The sequence below is a fragment of the Lepus europaeus genome, chromosome 20, assembly GCF_033115175.1.
Source record: "Lepus europaeus isolate LE1 chromosome 20, mLepTim1.pri, whole genome shotgun sequence".
Lineage (NCBI taxonomy): Eukaryota > Metazoa > Chordata > Mammalia > Lagomorpha > Leporidae > Lepus > Lepus europaeus.
This window is the reverse complement of record NC_084846.1, coordinates 14,190,029-14,217,558: the sequence shown is the minus strand read 5'-3', so window position 1 is coordinate 14,217,558 and position 27,530 is coordinate 14,190,029. Positions and strand designations below refer to the sequence as shown.

Genomic DNA, 27,530 nt, shown 5'->3' with positions numbered 1-27,530 from the left:
GATATATCAATATAACCTGGGATGTGAAAGCGTCTAAGGCACAAAGCAAAGGAACATAACTAAACATTGGCTTGAGAAGATTTCTGTAAAGATTAATGAGTGTATTTCTTAAAAATAATAATATTAATAATGATTTTACCTGAACGACCTATGTGGTGCTGTGGTGCTCTCCTGGGCCGGACTTAAGCCGCTCCAGACGTGGGACGGCAGTTCATGGCCAAGGTCGCTGAGCTCCGCTCTCCTGCCTTCTGCCTCGTGGCGATGGCGGGGGGTCGGGGTCCTGTGCCATGGCGGGCATCCCTCGCCATCGCCCTGCCTCCACGCAAGCCCGTTCGGGGCCCTGGAGCGATCCAGGTCGTGCCTCAGGTGCCTGAAGCCCAGTGGTGGCGTTGCTCCTGTCCCCCAGCGTCCTCTCCCGGGTGTTGCTGCTGCACGTGCCCCTTGGGAGTCTTGGGGGGTCGAGCGGTAAGAGAAGGGGAGACCCGTGGGTGCCTCGCTGGGCTGGAGGGAGGCTGCCGGTGTCGTGCCGTCCCCACGTCGGTGGGGTATCGGCTTGGCGGGCGCAAGCCTGCGCGCTCGCCACCGGCCCGCCGGGGTGGTGCGTGCCCGGTGTGTCGAGCGGTCGCGGTGTGGTCCGGTCCCGCTCCCCGTTTATCGTGTACCCGTGCGCTTCCGGGGCCTGAGGAGCGCGGGCGCCGGAGGGGCTGTGGCGAACGGGATTGGTGATGAGCCCAGCCTGCGCTGGCCCTGGCCGCGGATGCTCGAGGTGCCGCTTCTTGCCTCGCCCGATCGGTCTGGGGTGGCGCTCCCTCGGCTGCCTCCTGCCGGCCCGGCGTGGGGCGGCTGGGGCGGGTGTGGCCCACCTTCGTGAGGAGAGCCTCCTCCAGCGATCCGAGAGGGGCGCGCCTTCTGACCGGGTACCGTTATCCTCGGCCGCCGTCCCACCCGTGCGCCCCGCTTCCCCTTCTGTCGGGGGAGCGCAGTTGTGCGGGTGGGTCTGCCGGCCCCCGCGGTGGGGACCGGGGCGCTGCTCTTCCGGCCCTAACGGCCGCGGCCCGCGCCTCCCCGCTCCGTGTCGGGGGAGGGTCCCGCCCGGCCGGGCTGGCGGTTCGTCGTTCGTTGGTGTTGGGGGCCGGCGCGCGCGCCCGTGTGTGCGCGCGCCTTCCGTGTCACTCTCCGTGCTGCCTCGTCGGCCGGGGCTTGGCGGGGGCGCGCGTGGTCCGTCCCGCGCGTCCCCGGGGCTGTGGCGCCAGCGGGCGGCTCTCTGCTCCCCCGCTCGCCAACCCGGGCTGCGGCCGGCCGTCCTCGGGCGGCGGGCGGCACGTGTGTTGGGGGGAAAAAATGATTTACTTTATTTATTGAAAGACAATGTCAAAAAATAAAAATAAAAATAAAAAAAAGAAAGACAGTGTCGGGGTGAGGTGCGTGGAAAGAGGTCTTCCATTCACTGGTTCACTCCCCAAATGGCCACAACAACCGGGGCAGGACCAGGCCAAAGTCAAGGGCCAGGAGCTTCATCTGGGTCTCCCACGGAGGCAGCAGGGTTTCAAGGATTTGGCCCTATTCTGCTTTTACACCTGGAGCTCCATCCCCACTAGGATATCCCCTCCATAAAGGAAATGACTATGATGACTATGATGTGTTGCCACTGTTTAACAACTGGAAGACTGGTGTAGGGGAGGTGCCTACCTCCTGTGATTTCAATGACTGCCTGGATTGTTCTGGGTATTAAGTGATATCACATTGTGTTATTTATATAAAGTACCAGGCCCACTACCTAGCAATAGAGAAAGCTAGTGATAGAGGATCAGACCAGGTCTCAGTTAATGAATGGCAGTTTTAGGAGTAGAATTCAGACAACCTAGTTCTAGAAGTTTTGCTCTTTGCTTCTTACCACTCTGCCTGTTGCTTTTCCAATGGCTTTCAATGGCAGCTGACTTGAGTTGTTGAGTCACCAGTACCACTCGCTTCAGTATCACCATTTCTGGATTGTGAATTTTAAACAGAATCTCAGTTGGTTTTTTACTCACACTGCTTGAGCTTGTTCAGAAATTGGGAAATTAAAATGCAATGGCAATGAAAAGCACAACTTAGTTCGTCAATTTTGAAATTCACTTCATAATCATCTTTGCACTTAGCACATCACTAATGTGATGATGTACTGATTCTATGACCATGAAAAAGTAAATAGTTGTGATCATACCTGCTTGTAAGAAAGGTGTTCTGGCATTTAGTGTGGGATCAGTGTAAGATAGCTGGTCTTAAATATGAGTGGAAGAAATTATTGCAGAAGTGAAATTTGTGACTTCAGAACGATTTGAGTTTAGTTGATGATTCCTTTAGGATTGGTATGCTAGATTCAATCAGACACATACTCATTGAGAAAATGAGAGGATGGAATACCACTCAGTTTGGCTTTTTGTGGTCTAAAATCTCCGTGCTCAAATATTTTGTTTGCTACTGTACCATATACATCTAGTAGGAAATATTATCTAAAATGCTCCTTTTGAACAACTTAGTTGGGACAAAACCTTGCTTACTCAGATCATATTTATTGAATATTATCCCCAGACAATTCTAAAGGCTGCCACATATATAAGCTTTTTCCTCTTGTACTCATTTGAAATACAGCAAGCCTCCACATCAGCTTCTGTCTAGCTTTCTTTAAATTGGTGTATTCACCTGTTAAAGCATGTCTCCTTAATTCCTCCCCTTTCAAATAACTTTTCCTTTAAATTTATTCACAAAACTATTAAACTATTTTTATTAGCAAGTCTATGATTTCCCTGTTTAATAACTCAGTGCCAACCCTTTGATCACAGTTATTGGTTTTCCTTTAAAAGTACCTTTAAAAATCCATTTATTTACTCTTATTTTATTTGAGAAGCAGAGACACAGAAGGGAAAGTGAGAGAGAGGGAGGGTGAGAGGAGAAGAGAAAAAGACATTGCTTCCACCTGCTGATCAACTCCTGACATGCTTGTAAGAGCTGGGACTAGGCCTGGCTGAAGCCTGGGGCTCAGAATCATCTGCTCTCTCCCAGGGTGGCACTGGCAGGAAGGTGGATCCTAAGCAGAACCAGGACTAGAATCCAGGAACTCCCATAGGATGCAGGTGTCCCAGGGGGTGTCTGCAGCATGGCACCAGTTCCTGAAATGTGTTTTTTGTACCTTTTCTATGTACAGAATCTAAGGACAGCAAAGGCAGTAGAGGCTCTGACCTTAAGACTGCACCTGCCAATGGTTAAGCATAAGCTCCAGGACTGGCGCCATGGCTCACCTGGCTAATCCTCCGCCTGTGGCGCCACATCCCATATGGACGCCGGTTCTGGTTCCAGTTGGGTTGCTCCTCTTCAAGTCCAGCTCTTGGCTGTGGCCTAGGAAGGCAGTGGAGGATGGCCCAGGTGCTTGGGCCCCTGCACCCGCATGGGAGACCAGGAGGAGGCACCTGGCTCCTGGCTTTGGAGCGCTGTAGTTCTGGCTGTGGTGGCCATTTAGGGGTGAACCAATGGAAGGAAGAACTTTCTCTCTGTCTCTCTCTCTCACACTGCCTAACTCTGTCAAATAAAAAAAAAATAAGAATAAGCTCCATCTAGGAGGGTATCCCCTTCCAATGGGGTTTTGGAGCAGAATCACCAAGCTCCTTCGCTGCCTCCACATTTCAGAGGCAGGAGATGGGCCTATCCTGGAAATGATCTCAGAGGGGAAGCGGTGCCTATGTTTTCTAGCAGGAATTAACAGGGAGAAACAATAAGCCCCAGTCCTTGCTCAGTTCTTGCTGTTATCACCATCTGGGAAGTGCACTAGTAGATGGAAGAGCTCTCTTTCTTTCCCTGCATTCTCTCTCTCTTTTTTTTTCCTCTCTCTCTTTGTCTTTCAATAAATAAATGAGTTTCTAAAAATTTCAAATATATAACTAACTCTGTGCATCTTTACAACTAAATACACTAATGGAATCATCAGGGAAGAGTAGATACAGTCTGTTACCCAAACCCAGGCAGCTTCCTGTTTGCCCCTCCCAAGCAATCCCCTTCAAGACCCCTACCTGTTTTCTTACATTTCACATAGCTTACAACAAGTACAAAGGAAAATATGCACCCTTTTGTAATGCAACGCATGCCCCAAACAAGATACTTTTAAGATTAAATTTTATTTCCTGTTTACTTTTAAAGGTATCAAAGGACTCTGCAGAGAGTATTGTCCTATCTTTGTTTGGGTGTGTTGTTAATGATGACCAATTTCTTTCTCATTCCAAAGGAAGAAAATGAAATATAAAGAACACATACAACTTCAAACATCCCTCTGTTTTTTCATGTAGAGATGAATATGGAATTAAAATCTTTAAGAATAAACTCTTTTATACTAATATGTGTCTGTCCTCTAAATAAAAAAGCTTTATATCTGCAATCCAAACAAACAACAGCAAAGAACCCAGCAGTGATTTTAAATGCATGTGAAAACAAAATTTCAAGTATACAGCATTCCTATTGTGTGTCTTCAACACTTATATATTTAACATATAAAGATGTGGGGTGTATTTTTTATTATATCATTTTATTGAAAGCAGTGGAAAGAAAGTGACACCCTAAAGTAGGAGCCAGAGATTTTTTTTGCAGTATTTTGAGATGACATTTGTATTTTTAAACTGTTGAAAACTTTCAGTTTAATAAATTAGGCAAATTACTCTTTTTTTAGGCTCAGTAATCTAAAAGGCTCAAGAAACTTGGTACTAAAATTCTTTTTTTTCCTTGTGTATCTCTATATATTTTACATTGTTATTTGCATGTAAAATTTTAAAATACACTATGATATCATGATATCGAAGGTTGACAGAGTTAACTGCATAATTTATTTCTTTCCTAGGAGCTTTCCATTACAAGTCACAAGTCTTTGAACTTCCGGTTAGGCTCTATAGCCTGAAGGTCCTGAGTGTTTTTCCAGAAGGTTTTCATTTTTTTTAATGCTGCCTCCTTCACTGGAATCTGTTCAAAATTTTCTAATGGGAAGCATAATTTTAATGGCCTTGATTCCACATTTCTATTGTTTATTTTATTGCTCTTCTCTTGCTAAGAGCACTTGCAATTGACATTCTTATGAAGTTTTGTATTTATGATACTAAGTTGATTGTTTCTTGTTATATTAAGCAAATTTGCATATTTCCCAAACTTGTAATACCATGAAAACATTTTCAGCAGTGCCCCTTATTGCATAGGAAATGAGGGATATTGTCAATGGGGTTATTTTAAAGAGAAAGTTATGACTCTGCAATAAAATACAAAGAGTTTGCTAGATAGGCTGTATTTTATCCTTAATCCTGCTTGACTTGGGAGTCTCCTCTTGCATTTTTACATAAGAAAATGATGTCAGTAGCTGGCGTCTTATTTTCAAAGACGACACTGTCATCCACAAAATCAATAACTTTTTCTGGCTTCTCTATTTACTACAACTTGTTTTAATAAATTAGCACTCTCTCTAGTCTCAGAAGAGGCATATGTTTAAAGTGCTCTCTAATATTGCTATATATAAAAAGCTCATGACACTTGCCCATGCAACTCCTGTTTTCCTTCATCCTTGCTGAGGAAGGATTTGTGGTCACACACACTCCTACACACAAGGCTTGGCGAGTCACCCTGCTTTCAGGCTTCTCCTTTCCATCTCTCATCTCTTTTTTATTATTATTTCAGCTTTCTTCTTCTTCCTTCCTTCCTCTACCAACCACCCACTGCAATCCTGAGTTCTGCTCTGCAACACTTTTTCCAAACAAACGCTTCCCTTCAGAGATACTTTGGCCAGCCTGATTCCTCCAGAGACCACTGATGTCACTTGGCTCTACAATCCCTCTCAACCCATGCTTTCCCCTGCAGAGGTTCAGACCCTTCCAACAAGGAAACTTTTCTTTTTTGTGTGGAAACTGCAGTCAAGAATCCCCAATATCAAATTCAGTGAGCTGTGCTCTAAGAAGTCTTTGTCTGAGATGAGAAATTTTGCAAAACTGCAGTAGCTTTTAAGTGCATATGGCCAATATCTAACCAATTGTATTTTCATTTGTAATGCTGAAGTAGAGCCAAGATGTGGAATCCAGTGGACTGTGGCATCCCACATCCCCAGAATCCCACACCTTTCACAGCTTTGCTGAATGACCCTGACAATCTGGACATGAAGTTTGATGCCACATGCAAGTAAGTGTGTGCAGCCTCTACCAAGCAGGTTTACATAAGAACTAGGTAAGGTGGTATGTTATTAGGCTTATGCTATAGCTGTACATTTCTTTAAAACTAGAAGCAAGAGGTGAGGAGAATATAATTCCAATGATTTCACACATTTTTGAAAACTGTCTTCTGATTACTCTTGAATTTCAAAGTTAACATATAAAATCAGTCTATATGTTCTGAACTGGACTACTTGGTTCACTTACTTGTTCAGTCAATAAATATTCACTGGAATCTACTGTGCACCAAACGCAATTCATGATGTGACCATAAAGGCTTCCTTGCCATTTGCCATGCAATGGAACCAGCAGTAGCCAAAGTCAACTCCTAAGGTCAAGTACAAGTTCACAGGGAATCCCCAGGCAAATTGCAGAGCCTGTAGTTCTCTCAGACATAAATACAACTGGTCACATTGATGCTCCTGAAAAAAAATCTGGAAAAGAAAATTCAGAAGCAAGGATTACATCACATCTTATACATAAGATTGTGCTACAGCATTGTAGACAGCACCTAAATACTAACACACTCACACAGGGATGTGAAACCTTTCCTCCTTCCACTTTGTTTCTGCTGCATCACATTTCAGAGACCTGCTTTCCCAACTGACAGGGTGTTTCCTTCTGTTCACAGGCAGCACCAATACTAGCTGTGTGTCCACTCAACTCTGAGGAATTCAGGAGGCTCTTTTTCCCTTGTTTCTTGAAATACTCCTCATGGAATACTCTGCACCAGCACTGTGGTGCAACAGGTTAAACCACTGCCTGCATGCAATCCAGCATCCCAGGGGAGAGTCCTGGTTTCTAAGCTTCTAACCCAGCTCCCTACTGATGAACATGGGAAAACAGCAGATGATGGCCCAAAGTACCTGGGCCCCTCAGGTGGGATACCTGGGTGGCTTCAGCTTGGCCCCACCCCAGTCATTGGGACCATTTGTGGAGTGAAACAGAGGATGGAAGCACCTTCTCTCTCTCTCTCTCTCTCTCCCTCTCTCTCTCTCTGTCTCGCTCCTCTCTCTGTCCCCCCTGTCTGTGTCACTCTGCCTTTCATATAAATAAATAAATAAATAAATAAATAAATAAATAAATAAATCTTTTTAAAAAACACTCTTCATGGAACCCATACAACAGAAGTATAACATAATGATGACCCCTCCTCCTCATTTTCCTCCTCCTCCTCTTCTCCTTCTTCTTCTCTCTCTTATATATGCACATACACACCCATTCAATGTTTTGTGGCTAGAGTACTTTAAAAACATATAGGAATCGCATAGAATTTCAATATTTCTGGTAAGGAACAAACACTAGCACAACCCAGGTATTAGGAGAGACTATTTCTCTAGAAACATGCTATACAATCCTAGTTGAAGTAAACAATTATTTTTGAAACCTAGATACTAGAATTCTATCAAACTTCTGCAACTTCTTATTTCAATAATTTTCAAAATCATGATGCTGTACTTCAGTTTTATAAACTGCAGTTTGTTTTTTCTTTTAACATTTCTATGGTCAAATTTAAGATCAAATTAAGAATAATTATTTACCTTAACAATTACATAAAAGAATGAATTGAATTTTCCTTCCATATTTATTATTGAAATGTAAAATGAATTAGTCATTTTGCCCAATAATGTTTTATTGATAAGCCCTCAACAAGCTTGGGACTCAAAGTCCTGAGGAAATTCTTAAATATTCAAATTCCAGATGCAATTTGAAGAAGCAGCTCGGATCATTATATTAATGATTATTATTAATAATTAATAATCAACACACATTTATTCTTAGGTGTTGAAATTTTAACTGAAAAGTGATCCCGGTTAAATATAAGAGTGGGAATAAGAGAGGGAAGAGATGTACAATTTGGGACATGCACAATCAGACTTGCCTCAAATGGTGGAGTTAGAAATGTGCCAGGGGATTCCAATACAATCCCATCAAGGTGGCATGTACCAATGCCATCTCACTAGTCCAAGTGATCAATTTCAGTTCACAACTGATCACACCGATAGGTCTAAGAGTCAAAGGGATCACACAATCAAGACTAGTGTCTGCTAATACTAACTGATAGAATCAAAAAGGGAGAGAATGATCCAACATGGGAAGTGGGATACACAGCAGACTCATAGAATGGCAGATGTCCTAAATAGCACTCTGGCCTCAGAATCAGCCCTTAAGGCACTCAGATCTGGCTGAAGAGCCCACAAGAGTATTTTAGGCATGGAAAGCCAAAACACTCTGGCAAAAAAAAAAAAAATGACCTAAATGAAAGGTCTCTGCGAGTGAGATCCCAGTAGAAAGAAACGGGTCATCAAAGAAGGAGGTACCTTTCTCTGAAGGGAGGAGAGAACTTTCACTTTGACTATAACCTTGTCTAAATAAGATCGAAGTCAGCGAACTCAAGAGGCTTCCATAGCCTTGGAAACTCATGACTAGAGCCTAGGGAGATTTCTGATGCCATAAACAAGAGTGTCATATTGTTAAGTCAACAGGAGTCACTGTGTACTTACTCCTTATGTGGGATCTCTGTCCTTAATGTGTTGTTCAGTGTGAATTAATACTATAACTAGTACTCAAACATTATTTTACACTTTATGTTCTGTGTGGGTGCAAACTGATGAAATCTTTACTTCATATATACTAAATCGATCTTCTGTATATAAAGATAATTGAAAATGAATCTTGATGTGAATGGAATGGGAGAGGGAGCAGGAGATGGGAGGGGTGTGGGTGGGAGAGAAGTTATGGGGGGGAGGAAAGCCATTATAATCCATAAACTGTACTTTGGAAAATTATATTTACTAAATAAAAGTTTAAAAAAGGTTTTAAATGTGTATTTTTTTAGTAGATTTGAAAAATATGTTGTTACATCAAGTTTATTGTTGTATGGTCACATAAGCAAGTAATGAATAGAAAAATGGATTATCTGCCTATGAGGCACTATGGATAACAATATGCCAAAGAAATATCTGTGTATAATGACAGGATTAGCTTCTGAGTGACCAGGCTGCCTACTGGATTTCAGAAGAGCAAAACAGATATAGGCCTGCCCAGAACATGGTTCTCAGGACAGATGAATTTTATTACAGCTTATGGTCTGTTCCACAGACTTGTAAACAAGACATCATTTTATCTGTGATTAACATGCTCCCTCTATGAAGATTTTATTTAAAGATTTATTTATTTGAAAATCAGAGTGACACAGGAAGAAGGAGAGAGAGAGAGAGAGAGAGAGAGAGAGAGAGAGAGAGAGAGAGGTCTTCCATCCACTGGTTCACTCCCCAATTGACAGCAATGTCCAGAACTGCACTGAATCCAGGAGCCAGGAGCTTCTTCGGGGTCTCCCATGCAGGTGCAGGAGCCCAAGGGCTTGGGCCATTTTCTACTGCCTTTGCAGCCCATAGCAGAGAGCTGGATCAGAAGTAGAGCAGCTGGGGCTCGAACTGGCACCAATATGGGATGCCAGCACTACAGGTGGCAGCTTTACCCACTACATCACAGTGCCAGCCCCCTATGAAGATTTGAAAGCTGCAGCCTCAATCTTTTCTACCAATACAGTCATTACCCTACTAGTCTTTAAAATATTTCAAATTTTAAGTAATCATAAGATTGAGATCCTCAAATAAGCATTGTATTCCCTCAAAGTCTGCTACTGCATTTGCATGACATGAATGGCAAAGTGAAAAAACATATTCTCTTTGTTTTCCACTCTTATTGTCAGAGATCATATGTCTATTTGGAATTAGCCAAATCATAATTCTCTGCAACTGGATAAACAATAGGTATACCACCATTTTTCTTGCAGTCATGTATTTTAAGGACATGCAAGCCCTGTTACCAGTGTAGAAAATGGAATGAGTCCCTGTGAGAGGATATGACCGATGCCGTGTTAGTCTAACCCTCTGCTGCTAATCATGTGAACATGGATTTCCCTTCATGCTGTGGCTTTAACTGAAATGTTATTGTTAAGAACTGATGACAAATTCCCCTTCTTGTTCTTTTGCTGAAGGTTTTTGGTTTTCTTTATTCATGTTTTGGTGTTTTTTCTTCTTGTTGATAGCAACAAATAAAATATCTTTAAATGTTATTTTTGGATAGTTTGCCAACCTGGCATCTTTTAGCTCAAAGGCTATGGAGAGTGAAATTCTTGGTAAAAACATCTTAAGAATTACCCATATTTCTTAATTTAGAATTGTTCTTCACATCTACAAGGGAAAAAAAGGAATATTTTGCTTTCTTCATTAAGAATGCCACTACAGAAACATATTCTCCAAATTCAAGTTCATAACCTTTTATCTTTCTCTCAAGGGGCATCCGAGTTAACAGTTGTGTTAGTTTAAGGAGTGTTATGAGTAGTAGGTGAAGGAAAAGAACTGTCTGTTGCATTTTTCAAAGTGTGATATGTTATGGTTTCTGTCTCTCTCTTTCTCCCTCTCTTTTGTCTTGAGATACACCTTTTTGAAAAAAAAAATCAACAACACATATTTGATTCGTATTTTCCCATAACTGTGTCCCTTTTGAGGTCACACTGTTACTCTACTGAGAATGCATCTTATATTTCTGATACTTACCATGTTTGGTTAATTCACTTGTAGTCAAACGTGAAAACAAAGCTGAATCATCCACTCCAAGTGCTGTCTCTGTGACTGTGACATGCATTGCAACTCAGTGAAATCGGTGATGCATCCACAATTGCACCTACTGGGCACTTCTCATCAAGTGACTTTAACAGTTTATCAGTTGTCTGATTTCTATAATCCTATACACTTAACATTCTCAAAATGAGCTCTGGCAATGAACTGAATATTTTTCAATAACTAGTCTACATACAAGTCCCTTTATCCCTCGAGTATGCTGAATGTATTCGTCATCTCTGTTCCAGAGAGAAATATATAATAGAGGAAGTCATCTATACTTTTAAATTCTTAAGACAATCTGGGAATTCATTGTGAGTAGCTTGAGACATTACAATCCTCAGAGTGTGACTGCAATTTATAAACCTACAAGCACTTTTTCAGAGTCTTTAGCATTGCTATTACTACCACAATTATATACCTAATAACCTACATGACTCCTAGGAATACTATTGAAAAAACTTTCCTTTTAGGCTTTTTCTTTTTAATCTAAGTCATGTTAAGTGATTATATGAAATTATTTCACCTTTTCTCAGATATCTGTAAGCTTTGATTGCATTTTTTTCATCTACTTTGGTTTCTGCTGGGGCAGTTCATACAGACATTCCAAAGCAATGAGCACTGGTCAGAAGTAAAGCTCTTAAAACAGCAAAAGACACAATGGGTGGGCAACTGGATTGAGAACATTCCTCAGCTCAAAGCCTAGACTTCTCCTGGAATTTCTTTCACCTTCTGCCTCTGTGGTAAATCCTAATGTACTGAAGATTCATCTAGTCATCGGTCTCCCTTCCTCACGCATTATTGTTTGTTCAAAAAAAAAGCCGATCATTTGCTGATTACAATTGTGTTGCTGCTTCTTCATGCAATTTCATCACCTTCATGACAGTATAAGAACATAATATTTTTGTGAACATTTTTCCATGCACCAGGCATCACTCCTGCTAAAACCAGGAGGAGAGCATGCCCCTTGCTCTCAAGTTGTGTGCAGTCTAGGAGGGAAGGCTGGGAGGGAGGCAGGAAAGCATCATGTGATGATTCCCTGTCTGGGGCAAGCAGGGGATCCCACAGGAGTGTAAGTGACGTGGTATCTAACAGGATTGGAAAACAGAGAGGCTCGATTAAGAATATGATGTGGGTGCCAGTGCTGTGGCATAGCAGGTAAAGCCACTGCATCCTGTATGGGTACCAGTTTTAGTCCTGGCTGCTCCACTTACAATCCAGCTCTCTGCTGTAGTCTGGGACAGCAGTAGAAGATGGCCCAAGTCCTTGGGCCCCTGTACCCACATGGGAGACTGGAAAGAAGCTCCTGGCTCCTGACTTCAGATCAGCGCAGTTCCGGCCATTATGGCCAGTTGGAGATTTAACCAGCAGATGGAAGAACTCTCTCTCTCTCTCTCTCTCTCTCTCTCTCTCTCTCTCTCTCTCTCTGCCTCTCCTTCTCTCTGTGTGTAACTCTGATTTTCAAATAAATAAATAAATCTTTTAAAAAAAGAATAAGATGTCTATGTTCAGATCTAGTGAGTGGTCAGAGTGGCTCACTTGCAAAGGTCTCCAGCACCTGTGGCAGATGGATAATGGTGGGTAGAAACCCCTGATGGGACAAAGGGACAGCAGGTAGGAGGACAGAAGTGTGAACAGAGAGACAAAGTCCTCTGTATCCAGGAAAGGAACTTGTACCTTACCCTCAGGGCAATACAGACCCAGTGAAGAGTTTCTATCAGATTCCTGTGATGCAAATGTGTGGCTGTGTATGGGACAGTACAGGAGTCAGGGGGTAGTACTAAAGACAGATGGGATATTATTAGAGACAGATGGCAGAACCAAGAGACACATGAGATAATACTAGGGATGATGGTAGTACTAATACTCCAGACAGATGGAGTAGTACTAGACAGGACACTAGTCAGGAGACCGTTGCAGTAATCCAGAGATTTGTGTGCCTGGGATGGGGAGTGTCTGCACCCTACAGTGATTTTACATGTGAATTTGGCTGATGCAAAATACAATCTCCAGTAGACCACTAGACCACAACTCTGGGACGAGCCTGTGGTAGGGCAGGTGAGGTATTTACTTGGGAACAAGATTTGAGGAGCTGCCATAAACTCAGCGAGCAAGTGAAATAATAAGGTGATTTTTTGAATGAATACAAGAAATCAACAAACCAAATATACAGTTTATTTATTTATTTTTTTTTTACAGATAGAATTAGACAGTGAGAGAGAGAGAGAGAAAGGTCTTCCTTCCGTTGGTTCACCCCCCAAATGGCCGCTATGGTCAGAGCTATGCCAATCCGGAGCCAGGCCCAAGTGCCATCCTCCACTGCCTTCCCAGGCCACAGCAGAGAGCTGGACTGGAAGAGGAGCAACTGAGACTAGAACCCAGTGCTCATATGGGATGTAGGCACCACAGCGAAGGATTAACCAAGTGAGCCACAGTGCTGGCCCCCCAAATATACAGTTTAAATAATGATAAGAACATGTATAAATTAAGTAATTCCCTATCCAGCAGGTTGCATGGTACTCACTCAGCATTTCTAGCCATCAAACTCACCCTGGAAGCCGGGACAACACACCTGCTGACATGGATGTTAAAGCACCATCCAGACCACCTGGTAGCTTCTCTCTGTGAATCCAGCTGACATCAGAGCAGCATCAAGGAAATGAAAAATGGAGTTGCCTGGAAAGGAAATGGAAGAAGGAGATGTTGCAATGATCAGTGAAGTTATTCCACATTTCCTGCGCAGTCTTTCAGAATCGGGAGACAGTGTCAGAGGTGCAGCAAGAGAGTGTGTGCATGCATCCATCAAGATTATTCCCTACCCAACAGACAAAAAGTCCAGCTCTTTTGGACATACACCAAAAGTGCCCAAATTCTATTGCCAATTTGAAAATAAAATATAACCATGGTTGTATCCATGGTATATTTTGGCAAGAAAATAGATGAGGAGAGACATCTTTGAAGTGAGATCAAAAAATACTTATACAATAAGCTAATTCTCCTGAGGTCTTTTATCTACACTTCATGAAGCTTTCTTTAGGAATACACAAAATTCCAGCCATTTAATTATGTGTTTATTTATTTTTCTTTTTTTAAACTTTTTTTTTACCTATTTTAAAAGTTAGAGTTACACAGAGAGAGAGACAGAGAGAGATAAAGAGAGTTCTTCCATCTGCTGGTCCACTCCCCAAATGCCAGTCTTTTTTGCTAAAATTATCAGAACTACTTCTTTTATATTTTTTAAAGTTTTTTTACATTTTTTTATTTATTTTATTTTTTTTACAGGCAGAGTGGACAGTGAGAGAGAGAGAGACAGAGAGAAAGGTCTTCCTTTTCCCTTGGTTCACCCCACAATGGCCGCTGTGCCGGCCGCTGGCCCGCTGGGGCCGGCGCACCGCGCTGATCCGAAGCCAGGAGCCAGGTGCTTCTCTTGGTCTCCCATGCGGGTGCAGGGCCCAAGGACTTGAGCCATCCTCCACTGCATTTCCTGGCCACAGCAGAGAGCTGGACTGGAAGAGGAGCAACCGGGACATAACCTGGCGCCCTGACCGGGACTAGAACCAGTGGTGCCCGTGCCACAGGCAGAGGATTAGCCAAATGAGCCGTGGCGCCAGCCAGAACTACTTCTACGGATGATGTTGAAAGAGTAGGGACAATTTTTTCTGAGACATTCTGATGAATTTCTCAGTGGGCTGTATCATGTAAAACATCACGCGGAAGCCCTGGGAAACCGAGCTGGCCTGGGGAGCTCCTGGGTTCCTCATCTCTGCCCTAGGGAGATGCCCTGCTAGAGACTGGGATTCCACCGTGGAAGCCAGCGGCCGAACAACCAGGACGAGATGTGCAGCAGAGAACAAGCCCTTTGTCTGCAGACAGCCAGAAACAAAGCCGCACAGAGAGGGCAGGCAACAGCAGGGACAGCAAACACAGGGACCATGGTGCCATCCAGAGTCTAGCCCTTGCTCACACCCAGGTCGCAGGTGAACAGCGCTTTGCCACCGACTGAGGAAAAGGAAAAGAGCAGGAAAGCCACTGCGGTGCCTTGGAAAGCGAAAGGAAACCAGACGCTGAAAACGCAGGTGAAAGTTCACGCTGAAACACTGGGCCAACATTCTAGAGTCAAATCACAGGAGGAAAGAGTTCCTTCTCCCTTCGAAAAGTTCATTCGCTCAATGAAAATTCTTGAAGTGCACTAGGAAGCAGAGAAAGTGATTGATTAACGACAGACCTGTGAACCCAGTGTAGGTTGAATTCAAAGCGCCTACACTTATTAGTATATAACCTGCAGGTGCAGATGTATATATGACTCGTATATAATACTCGTATATAATATTGCTTGAGAAGAACATCTCAGAGCTTGCCTGATTTTTCATTGAAGGTAGGACAGCACCAACATTTCTGTTTGTTTTGATTCAAGGAAGCAATTTTGATTATATTAAAGGTAACTTGTTGGCTGTAAGAAAAAAGCAAAGCAAAGCACACTGTGTTTAAATTCGCAGTCTTTTCATTGAATTGCATTTCCTATAGGGGCAAGTTGCCTGCATCTGAGTATTAGCTTGAAAGACAGTGAGCACTGAGCATGGAACTTGTTATTTATTGCTTGTGTATTTCTGATTCTGAATCATATCTTCTGAGTGTCTGTTGACCGATTTAGAGGCATTTGGTGGATGACTTAATCTACCTTGTTTACTGGAAGGCTGGCCAGTGACACCCTATTCTTATCACCAGAATAAAAAAGCTGCTGAACTGTTGCTGTGAGACCTTATCTCTGTTTTGCAGAAAGAGCTTAAGTGATTGCACTTTTTAGGTCAACTATAAGGCACCACAGGACCCAGCGAATTTCACCAGTGAATGAACAGAGCTCTCCAGAATAGCCCTGGATTTGACCCTGAATAATTGTGTTAATGCTGCTTCTACCCCATCTTTTAAGCATGTTTTCATGAACTTACTGAAGTTTTTAAAGATTTATTTATTTGAAAGGCAGAATTACAGAGAGGCAGAGGCAGAGAGAAAGAGGGAGAGAGGTCTTCCATCTGCTGATTCACTCCCCACATGGCCACAACAGCCAGAGCTGAGCTGATCTAAAGCTTTAGCTCCTGAGCTTTAGATCAGGAGCTTCTTCCAGTCTCTCATGTGGGTACCAAGGACTCAGGTCATCCTCTGCTGCTTTCCCAGGCCATAGCAGAGAGCTGGATGGGAAGTGGAGCAGCCAGACACATGGGATGCTGGCACTGCAGGTGGCAGCTTTCCCTGCTATGCCACAGTGCCAGCCCCAAACTTACTTAAATTAGTAATGCATGGTTGTTTTAGGGAAAAAAATGGAAACTAGTTAAGCATCAAGTAAATGACTAGTGAGAAAAGCTATTAACATTGTAAGTGCAGTCAGTTCTGCCTTCATGTGGCATATGTATTCCTAAAAATCAGCATACTGTGGAAAACTGTGTAGTAGGAACCACAGGACTTAGAAAAAAATGGGATTAGGGTACAGTAACCAAAAAGTTCATAATTGCTCACAAGGAAAACAGAGCCAAATAAATATGGGCACATACTTCCACATGCTAAATGGTTGGAAATGCATTAAGGGGCCAGTGCTGTGTCGTAGCGGGTTAAGCCACCACCTGAAGTGCTAGATTCCCACATGGCATCAGTTTGAGTCCTGACTGCTCCACTTCTAATCCAGATTTCTGCTATGGCCTGGGAAAGCAGTGGAAGATGGCCCAAGTTCTTGGGCCCCTGCACCCACGTAGGAGACCCGGAAGAAGCTCCTGGCTCCTGGCTTCAGATTGGTACAGCTCTGGCCATTGTGGCCAGTTGGGGAGTGAACCAGTGGATGGAAGACCTCTATCTCTCTCTCTTGCTCTCTCTCTCTCCTGTCTCTCTCTGCCTCTCCTTCTCTCTGTGTGTAACTCTGACTTTCAAATAAATAAATAAATCTTAAAAAATGCATTAATATTGGAGTAAGTACAGCATTTTACCTTGAGAAAGGCCTGGAATGTGTTTGTGGAAAGAATTTGGAATATTTGCAGATTGTGAGTGATGGTGGAGTGGTGGGAGGAGAGTTATGTAAAATGAGACAGAAAGTAGTAAGGAACTCATATACAGATACAGTGATGTAATCACTCCTAATGCATAATTGAAATGAGAATGCCAGGAGATGTAAAATGTGTGTGTGTGTTTGCATGCACTTCATGTGTTTCTAAGATGCCTTCAGATGTCTTTCTATCCACGTGTCCCTCAGATCTTTGCCCAAAGCTTGCTAGCAATGGGAACCTGCTATAGAGTTTTGTCTTCTATGTACCTTACAGGGTGCAAGGTGGAGAGGGCTTGAGCTGGGACAGCCCAGTAGCATGCAGGACCTGAAGGAAGTGCTCACCCCCAGTGCTCGCATTTGCAATTAAGTGCATACTAAAAGACATCAGATTTCTGCATTGAAATGACAGTTTAAAGAATCTTACTAGGAGTCTCTGGTAAATACAGATATTTGTGATCTAGAAAGAGAAAGCACACTGTTATTTGTTACTGTAAAAAATTGTCAGCCACAGCAAGGAATTGCAGTATTGAGGAAGCAGCTAATGAAAAATGAAGGGTCCTCTAATGGTAGATAAGGTGCCGCCACTGCTCCAGGGGCTGGGCTTAGAGACATGCTTATAGACAGAAAAAGGAGAGAAAAATCAGCCCACCAAGTGTCTTAGCAGAGGCAATTCCCCGCACAACAGCCTGAGCAAGCGCCAAGCAGAAGCTGCTGCTGTCACCACAGATTCTACCCACATTGAGTGATCCTGCCAATGACGTACCCAGAGATCCAGAGAAACTCCTTCTTCAACCATGTCTGCCCCTGGCCCACTCCTGACAATGCTTCACACCAGGTCATCTGGGGAAAAAAAAGAAGTGACTACTCAGTTCCTAGGGCAGGTGTTAGATACAGCAGTTAAGACCCTGGTTTAGATGCCAAATCCTGCATCAGAGTGCCTGCATTCAAATCCTGGCTCTGCTCTCAATTCCAGCTTTCTGCTAATATGCACCCTGGGAGGCAACAGCTGATGGTTCATGTAGTTGGGAGAAGGAAACAGCTTGTATGAAACTAGGCTGGCATGGGTGAGTGGCGCAGCGATGAGATCCCTGCTTGAGATGTCCAGGCCCTATGCTGCAGTACCTGGTATCTATCCCAGCTCCTCTGCTTCTGATCCAGGTTCCTTCTAATCCACATCTTGTGAGACAGCAGGTGATGGCTCAGGTGTTTGAGTCCCTGCTACCCACGTGGGAGACTCGGATTGTGCTCCAATCTCCTGGCTTCCATCCAGCTCAGCAGCCATTTTGGGGAGTGAACCAGTGGATGGAGGATCTCTGTCCATCTGTTTTCTGTTTTTCTGTGCTTGTCTCTCTGCCTTTCATCTAAAATGAAAATAATATTTTTTAAAAAAAATTAAAAAGAAACTGGATTGAAGAAATAGTTCATTGAGTGGTCATCTTACTCCTAAGAATTACAAATAACAGAGAGTTGAAGTGTGTGGGAAATCTAGAAAAGGAGACCTGATCATTTCCTTGGAGCTGCTCTGTCTTGTCTTCACTTCTACAAATTACAGGATATTTGGTTTGCCAGGTTTCAGTCTAGAACTGATGCATTTTTTTTTTCCCTGTCTGTAAGTTCTTCTCCTTGGTCGTTAGGATCTGTTTTGAGGGATTAGACTGGACATGTGCTCTGACATCACCATCTTATAAGATTGGCTGATATTTCTGAGATACAAAAACAATCCATGATTTTCATAGAAATATAGAAAAATGCAGAGGATGTGTAAGAAAGAGTAATTCATCACAAACTTGCCAATTTGACTACAGTCTCATTAGTCTTTTGGTGAACCTCTGCAGTTTCAGGTCTTTTTCAGGAATGCTGTTTGCACAGATGAGTTCACACTCTCTGTGGGATCTGAAGTCCAGCTCTTTAAAAATTTGAAAGCCACGTGAAGAAATTGCAGAGCCTCAACTGCAAAGCATCTGAGTCACCACTCAGAGGACAGGTGTCCATTAATGACAGTCTGTGAGCAATTATCAAATTTGTACTTTGTGTTAAGCTTGCTATCATTTGAGCCTTACTCACTCACCACACAGCTAGCAAGTAGAGTATCCCAATTGATAGAGAAGCATTTTGGAGGGTTTTGAACAGAAGATCAACTAGGGTATTACAGTTATCACTCTGGATTCTGTGGGAGGAATGGTCTTTAGAAGGGGCCACTGGATGCAGGGGACTGATTAGAAGGAATCAATGCCGGAGACTTTACAGTTACAGAAGGTGTGAATGTGGGAGGTGATGCTGGATACATTCAGTTGGTGGAGCAAACAAGGTTTCCAAGCAGATGAGACAAGGGGGGATGAGACAAAGAGAGGAGGCACGGACAGTCCCAAGGTTGATGTAAGCTATTGGAAGAATGAAGTTATTATTTATTGTGATGGACAGACTGGGGATTTGTTCTAACACACGGTGTGGGAGGCTGTAGAAATCTTAGTTGAGATGGTTCTGGAAGCTTGGATGTATAAATCTGAGTCAAAGCTCAAAATACAAGTGTTAGCTCTGAATAAGAAAGAAAGTGTACTGACAAAAACAGCTGTGCACCAAACACAGGGATAATTACACATATAGTTGCTGTAACTGTACTCATATCAGCAAGAAATACTCATTTTAATGTAAAAGCCAGATGTATTATATTTTTAATGACTGATGTTTTTTTATGGTTGAAAAACAAACACCATAAAATACAATAGTTTCCACATTGATCTAAATAATCTCATTATAGAAGTAACTGTAATAAATATCCTGTTCTTCTTTTATATACAGGATGGTAAGCAGATATTTTAATATTTTAAATAACAAAGTATTCATACTCCTTAGCCTTCCCATTATGCTGAGCCTCTGCCTCTGAGGCTCTACCTCTTTGCCAGAACTTGCCATGTCCAACCCTGCTTTTATTTTTTACTGTCTCTGTCTGATCTAATTAGCTGTATTATTTGTACAGAATACTGTTGCCATAATGTATTATGTTAATTTTTCCTTCCTTTTCTATTTATGTGTACTTGAGGGCATTTAAAAAAAAGTCTGATCATTTGTTCCTGAAATGTTAACATTATCTCCAAGAGTCTTTGAATCTTTTGTATTAATACTTTTCATTAGAAAATAGGAGCATATGAAACACAAATCTGTCTCTCCCTATTTTCTCAGATCAGATTTTATTACTTTTGGCCAAAGTTCTTTCCAAAACTTAGAAGGCAAAGATCAGGTAGAACATGATCTTTAAAGAAATTTATGGCATACACATAAAAAATAAACAGCATTTCAGAAATTATTTCTTTAAAACACGATTGAGCTAATACATCTCATTGTTATTTTTAACAGTAGTCAGTGCCAAAAGAGCAGCTCCAAGTGCTGCACACACAGCAGTGTCAGAATGGATGTAATTCTCTCTTTATAGGATTGATTTTGAGCTCATGTTGGAATCACTCCAAATTCACGGTGCACAATAAAAGAATGTGGAAGATCTCAAGAGTATTTCTTGAAATAGCTCACGAGATGCACAGCAAAGAGAAGTTATTTTGTTAAGGAAGTTTGGGAAAGACCAAATCCCACATTTGTCTCTCCAAGATGAGACTTTTGTGGACATATTTCCAAGGTTCCACAAAATCCAGCAACAGAAGCATGTATTTTGATTTGCGCCCATCTCCAGTTTCTCACTTATAACCCACTAAAAAGTTCCTGTGACTCTAACACATGTGAATGATGCTGAGAAGTATCACATGGGGCTTGAGTTGAGGGTTGCTGCTGGTACTCTCTGAAGGGCCCATTTCCCTGTTTCAAAAAATATAAACATCCTTGGTAATGGTAACTAAAGCCCTGGATTTGGGGGAGAAAATGTTACAAAAAATTGTGCTTGAAATAAATGAGAAGAAAACATGAGCAAGATGGAGCTTGCCACTGTGCTCAGAGTGTGTTTCTAATAACACCAACACATCAGCCAGGGTCCTTTACCTAAATATTCAACACAGGAAATGCTGCCAGCTGATGAAAGGACCTGTGAACCTTCTTTTATGAAACAGAGTTGAAGCAATTCATCGTAGACATAAATCCAGCTCTTATCATTCTTTAGGACATGTGGTGAGGAATTCCTCTCCAGTTTCTGTACCAGAAATAATGCATTCCTCCTGAAGAGCATTTGTGTTATTTAATTTTATAGACATCATGAATCACCTACTTATTCATGTTTCCCACTTCAGATGATTTAATAGGTAGCTTAGTATCAAATGTATGGCATAAATCTAGCAAGGGTAGAGACTCAAGGGGTGGCATACTGTCTCCAGTCTGTTCTGACCACTCTAACAGAACTATAGTGGGAGTTTTGTGAACTCAATGATCTTTTTCTTACATTTGGGAGACTAGAAAGCCATCAAGTTGGCTGCTGAGCTGTTCATCAAGGTGCCAACAGGTTTGGAGCCTAGTGAGCTGATTCTTTTCCACTGTGTCCCCACATGTCAGAAAGGGGGCAAAGAAGCTCGGTGGGGCCATTTTGAAGAAAGGCATGAATCTCAGTCCTGTGGTTCATGACCCAGTCACCTGCCAGTGGTCCCACCATGGGGGTTAGGACTTTAACATGAGAATTTGGGGAAAGGGTGGAGTTAAGATCTTCTAGATAATACCACACACTAACCTCACTCCTGCATCCACATTCATTGCTGCCCATAATCTCCTTGCCTCCATTTTATTACTTATTTCTCTTTGTGCTGTTTCTGTACTTTATGAAATGAATTGGTGTATAATGTTTTAATTTTTTTTTTTGTAATGAGGTAGGGAATCTGAAAAAGTTAATAGGTTATTTAATGAATAAAAACATTCTCTTGTTAGCTGCTGCCTCATTTGGATCAGGATTTCTCAGCAGACATGTATACTTTTTTATTATCCTCACAAATCACAGACTGTGATTAAGATGAACCAATACCTGCTGGGAGCAGCCTGCTGGTGACACTCATGGACAGAGAAAATGGAAGGTTTTCAGGACACCAACATCACCTGGCAAACGGATACACTTTTGAATTTATTTTACTCTTATTTGAAGCTTCAACCATGCGTCAATATGGTTGACTTTTATTTTAGACTTTTTCTTGGGAAAAGCAGATTGAAACTGGACTGGAAAAGGGGCAACCGGAACAGAATCTGGTGCCCTGACCAGGACTAGAACCTGGTGTGCTGGTGCCGCAGGTGGAGGTTTAGCCTATTGAGCCACAGCACCGGCCCATCCCATCATGACTGTTCTGAGGTTAGCCAATGTTGAGATGTCTCCATTATTTCCTATTATATTAATAACTGTATTTTATCTTCTTCCTCTTTGAGGCAGTAAGTTCACTTTGCTCAAATGAGTGGTATCTCTAGATAAGTTCAATTAGTGTCTTAAAGCATCTACCATTCTCAATTTATTATAAATGGTTCAATATTCTACTAGAATTTTTTTTCATATTGAAATAAAAGATGTGATTTCTGATAGCTTGCATGTCAAATGACCTGAGTAAAAGGGAATTTTTAAAAAAATTATCAGCTGGAAAGTTCATTTCTCATTAAAAGTGAATATATCACTTTAGGTGACTTATCCAGGAAAATCTAGTGACAAAGAAAAGCAGTATTCACACTGTGTGTAGCATTTTCAATAGGTACCAAGGAATTCAGAGGAGAGAGAAAAGTTTGTGTATGAGCCAGAAAGGGAAAGAAAAGCAGCTGAAATGAACTTAGAAGACAATTTAGGAAAATTCTCCTAAAATACATGTAGGTTCCTTCATAGTAACCCCAGTCAGTTTTATTGTTGATGTATTTATGCAAATTTACTTGAGAGAGTGATTTCATATACAGCCAATGACAACTTGGCTGTAAAGAGGCACTGAGGAATGACAAATGAAACAAAAACATGTAAATTAATCCATTAATACTGAGTATCTCTGGACTAGAACTGGTATATAATGACAGTTGGGGACTGCCATCCCATCACTGCTACAACCACTTTGCATGGTACTGAGAACAGCCTGCACAGTGGCAGTGGTTCTGCCCCAGTGAAACGTTGTTTATAAGTATTCCCAGAATCATATCAATGAACTACATGAAATCTACTCTCTTTGTATTAATAAAAATGTAAATTAAAAAAGAACAAGTTTGATCTGAGGGTTCTCATTCTCTAACTACCCTTTTACACACTGATGAATTATTTGATATAGGTGTGATCCTGTATTTCTTTCTGTTTACAAACAAAAACAGAGGGGCTATCATTGTGGCATAGCAGATAAATCCACCACCTGTGAGGCTAGCATCCTATATGGCACTAGTTGAAGACTCAATGGCTCTACTTCTGATCCAGCTCTCTGCTAATGGCCAGAGAAAGCAGCAGCAGATTGCCCAAGTCCTTGGGCCCCTGCACCCATGTGGGAGACCAGGAAGAAGCTCCTGGATCCTGGTTTCAGGTCTGACCAAGACCTGGCCACTGTGGCCATATGGGGAGTGAACCAGTGGATGGAAGATCTCTCTCTCTCTCTCTCTCTCTCTCTCTCTCTCTCTCTCTTTCTCTCTCTCTCTCTCTTCCTCTCACTCTAACTCTCCCTCTCCTTCTCCCTCTCTCCCCATCTCCCTCTTTCTGAAACTTTCAATTAAAAAATAATAAAAGTATAAGATTGAGCATTACAACATTTTAAAGCCATATTATAGAAAAAGTAGCAAAAGAGAAGATGAAATTTAGATTTTATTTTCAAGTCTTTCTAAAAGAGTCAGCTGATGATAAGAGATATGATGGACTATATCCTTTAATTCAGTCTTTCTCTGTTGCCTGTTGTGTTAGTTGGGGTCTCCAGAGATACAAAACCAGTAGGACAGGAATGGAGTCATGTGACAAGGGACTAGAAATCTCACCACAGATCATCTGCAGGCTGGAGACACTTGGGTGCTGGTATCATGACTCTGTCCTCTCTGACAGCCTCAAAAATGGAGAATTTATAGGTGTAACATTCAGTCAGAAGCTGAAAGCCTGTATATCTGGGGAAAGGTCTGTTCAGGAGGGCCCTAGAGTCCTATAGTCAGCAAGCCTGGAGTTCTGATGTGCAGAGAAGAGTGTGTGTGAGCTCTCAGGGGAAGAGACCAATTCACCTGGTGGATATCTTTTCTCAGGGCTGCCTACATGGAGGGGGGTCTTCTCACTTGGTCCACTAAGACTCACCTGAGAATCTGTTCTGGAAATAGTTTCATGGACATAACACAAGCAAGGCTTTTCCAGCTTTGTGAGCATTCTTTAGGCCAGTAAGGTTGACACCTAAAATGAACCATCACTGCACTGTCCACAGGGCATTGTAGGAGAGCAGAGAGGATATGGTGGAGGACCAGAACCTATTCAGATTTCTCACTGAGCCATTTAGGAAGTATTCAGGACTGTTTGCAGTTGCTGCCCAGTCTGACAGTCTCCACACTGGCAGACACAATCTCTGTCCACTTAGGGTGTTGCCAAATCATCAGCCTCAAGTGGGAATTGCATAAAGGAAATGCCTCCTTACTTGTTTTTTTGTTTTGTTTTGTTTTGACAGGCAGAGTTAATGAGAGAGAGAGACAGAGATAAAGGTCTTCCTTCTGTTGGTTCACCCCCCAAATGGCCGCCATGCCGATCTGAAGCCAGGAGCCAGGTGCTTCCTCCTGGTCTCCCATGCGGTTGCAGGGCTCAAGCACTTGGGCCATCTTCCACTGCCCTCCTGGGCCACGGCAGAGAACTGGACTTGAAGAGGAACAACAGGGACAGAATCTGGCACCCCACTGGGACTAGAACCCAGGGTTCTGGTGCTGCAGGTGGAAGGGAGATGGTGGGAAGGTACAACTCACAAAAGAAACTACCTCCTCGGGAGCAATTTACTAGGGTTTTTAGAGGAAGGTGTAGGGGAGGGTCCAGGATGTGAAAAAAATGGAGGGTGGATAGGAGGGTTTTTCCTGCTCAATCAACACACATCTCCAGACTCAAACTAACATGCATCTCCATACTTCAGCTATCATGCATCTCTGTACTCAAAGCAGCATGCATCTCCATACTCAAACACACATCTCCAACTCAAACTATCATGCATCTCCATACTCAGGCAACACCCATCTCCATACTCAAACTAACATGCATCTCCATACTCAAACACACATCTCCATACTCAACCATCATGCATCTCCATACTCAAGCAATGTGTTTCTCCATACTCAAGCAATACAAATCTCCATACTTTTTCAAAACTCACACACTGGTTTCTTGCAGTTTTTATCTGTTCACTAGTGGCCTGAATCCTTCCCATACAACATTGCAAGATGAGCTGTGATGGGAAAAGTGTGACACTCTCTGTCCCTGTCCCTGTTCTCCTCTCTTGCCTAAATGCCACACTCTTGGTGACAAAGTAGCTGGTGGCTGCTGACATCTATGCCTCATGTGACTTGAGCAGAGGCCACAGGATGATGGCATTTTTCCACCATTGGGATTGGCACAAACAATGTGGTGTTGTGGAGGTGATAGATACCCCTGGCCCCTCAACTCCTTTGTGATTTTTTCTTTCCCAGGGCAGCCACGAGACAACTTAGGAGGATGAAGTAAGAGCAGGGATTGAGTCATTTTGAATTCACACATTACTCAGATGTCACTTTCCTAGAAAACACAGATGTCGTAGGAGGCAGATATGGCTGTATGGGTCTTGTGAGGGTTGTGCCTGGTCTGTGTCCCCTCCATTCACAGTGTGACTGTCTATCTTTGTAGAATTTTCAGTCACTCCGGGTATGGTGTGATTATTCCTGCCACACATCCCTGGTGTTTGGTCTCCCTGTGCTAACTGCTACCAAAGAAAACACCAGAACAATAAGAGCACTTACCTTTATCTCCATGGAACAACAGTCAGGATTTTTTTCAGTCACACATTGTATAAATTAGTTTTTAATTAACTTTTATTTAAGATATTCTATTATTTAAAACATTTGATAACATTTTATTTTGTTATATTTGTTCTTAAATTACCATCAGCTTAAATTAAAGTAATACAGAATATTCACTTACATTTATTCATAACACAGAATTTCCTCTTTACATCATTGAATGTATTTTCAAAATGGAATTAAAAGCATTTTACGTAAATGGTGGTTCTGGCAATATTCTATGTCGATACTCATATGATTAAAGTTTGATATTATCTTACTTAAAACTTTGCTTTTTATTGAGCTCACCTAAAGCATGACTAATATTCTATTTCATGTCAACTATTTGGATAAATACAGGAACTCATGATATCTTTCAACTTGAGTGGTATTAGAAGTGTAGCAAGCAGCACTCCAGGTCTCACTCTATTGCTGTCCCATTCACACTCCAAATCAGAATCCCCAAATGCTTCGCAGAGTACTCGGCCTGAACTAAGCACAGCTCATAAATTTTAAATTGGAGCGAGACTACCTGGAGCAAGGTGAACTGTGAAGCCACTTGCTCAATTTGCAATGCTATTTAGAACTGAACCAGTGTAATTTATTTCTATCATTTAACAATATCTTGGAATATTAAAGGAAATAGCCTTGAAAAGATGACTTTCATATTGTTTTTCCTAAGCATACTATATCAAAACTGGCACTGCTTTTTTTTTGGGGGGGGGGGGCAGGCAGAGTTAGACAGTGAGATAGAGAGAAAGGTCTTCCTTCTGTTGGTTCACCCCCCAAATGGCTGCTACAGCCGGCATGCAGCGCTGATTCAAAGCCAGGAGCCAGGTGCTTCCTCTTGGTCTCCCATGCGGGTGCAGGGGCCCAAGCACTTGGGCCCATCCTCCACTGCCCTCCCAGGCCACAGCAGAGAGCTGGACTGGAAGAGGAGCAACCAGGACTAGAACTGGCACCCACATGGGATGCCGGCGCCGCAGGTGGAGGATTAACCTAGTGCACCACAGCACCAGCCCCATGACACTTATTATTAATCTGGTAACCAAATGTAAAGCAGACCCTTGGTATGCCAAACCAGAGCTGCCTTTTGGCAGGCAACAGTGGGTTGAGGGTTCCTTTGCTTGGTCTGTGTGCCGTGCTTTAAAAATACGGCACTGACATAGCAAACTGAAAATAGAATATGCTTGGATTAGATACTCATGCCTGAGCCAAGTCACTTGGTGAAGCTTCAAATTCAATGATAAGTCAAGGCCCAGTTTATTCCTTAACAGGTTACACGATAAAAGACAGGCACTCAAATTCATGTAGTTTTTCAGAATGTCATGCATTATTGCTGTTCTTAGAAGTATCTTTATGGGAAAGTGGGTGTTGAAATGTGCACTAGGTTAATCCTCCTAGATTTTGGTGTTGGCACCAATGGGTTCCTCCAGGTCATTAGAACCCAGAAGACGAAGAGGCACCGTGGCGGGGACCGAAGGGCCTGAACTCTCCCCAGAATCCCAACCTGTCCTAGAGGCAGAACAGGTGCAGGGAGGGAAGAAGCACAGATTCCAGGGCTGAGAAGTCACCGGGACCGGGTCCCTGAGCATGGGGGGACGGGACCAGGTCCCTGAGCATGGGGAGCTGCTGCTACCGAGGCGTCCTGGCCGGGCCCTGCCCGACCCTTAGGTCCTTGGTGCTAGCGCTGCCCGGGCTGCCGTGGTGTGTGTGAGCCGGACCCCGCTTGAGGTCCTTGGCCAGCAGGAAAAATAGCAGCAT

General features: G+C 42.7%; 1 protein-coding gene across 1 annotated transcript; it reads right to left on the bottom strand.

The window, feature by feature from the left end:
* Nucleotides 1–211: 211 nt before the first annotated feature.
* On the bottom strand, nt 212–27,530 carry LOC133749334 (basic proline-rich protein-like). The gene is made up of 2 exons (XM_062178518.1): nt 27,406–27,530; nt 212–1,349 (listed from the first exon to the last, which is right to left on the bottom strand). Exons 1-2 carry the CDS (start codon nt 27,528–27,530, stop codon nt 212–214), a joined length of 1,263 nt encoding a protein of 420 aa, XP_062034502.1.

Excerpts from the sequence above, each read along its gene's own strand:
- LOC133749334 (XM_062178518.1), bottom strand. The coding sequence starts at position 27,530 with ATGCTGCTATTTTTCCTGCTGGCCAAGGACCTCAAGCGGGGTCCGGCT. Across the intron at positions 1,350-27,405 it reads GGCCCGGCCAGGACGCCTCG|TAAATCATTTTTTCCCCCCA; the intron begins GTAGCAGCAGCT and ends CAATAAATAAAG.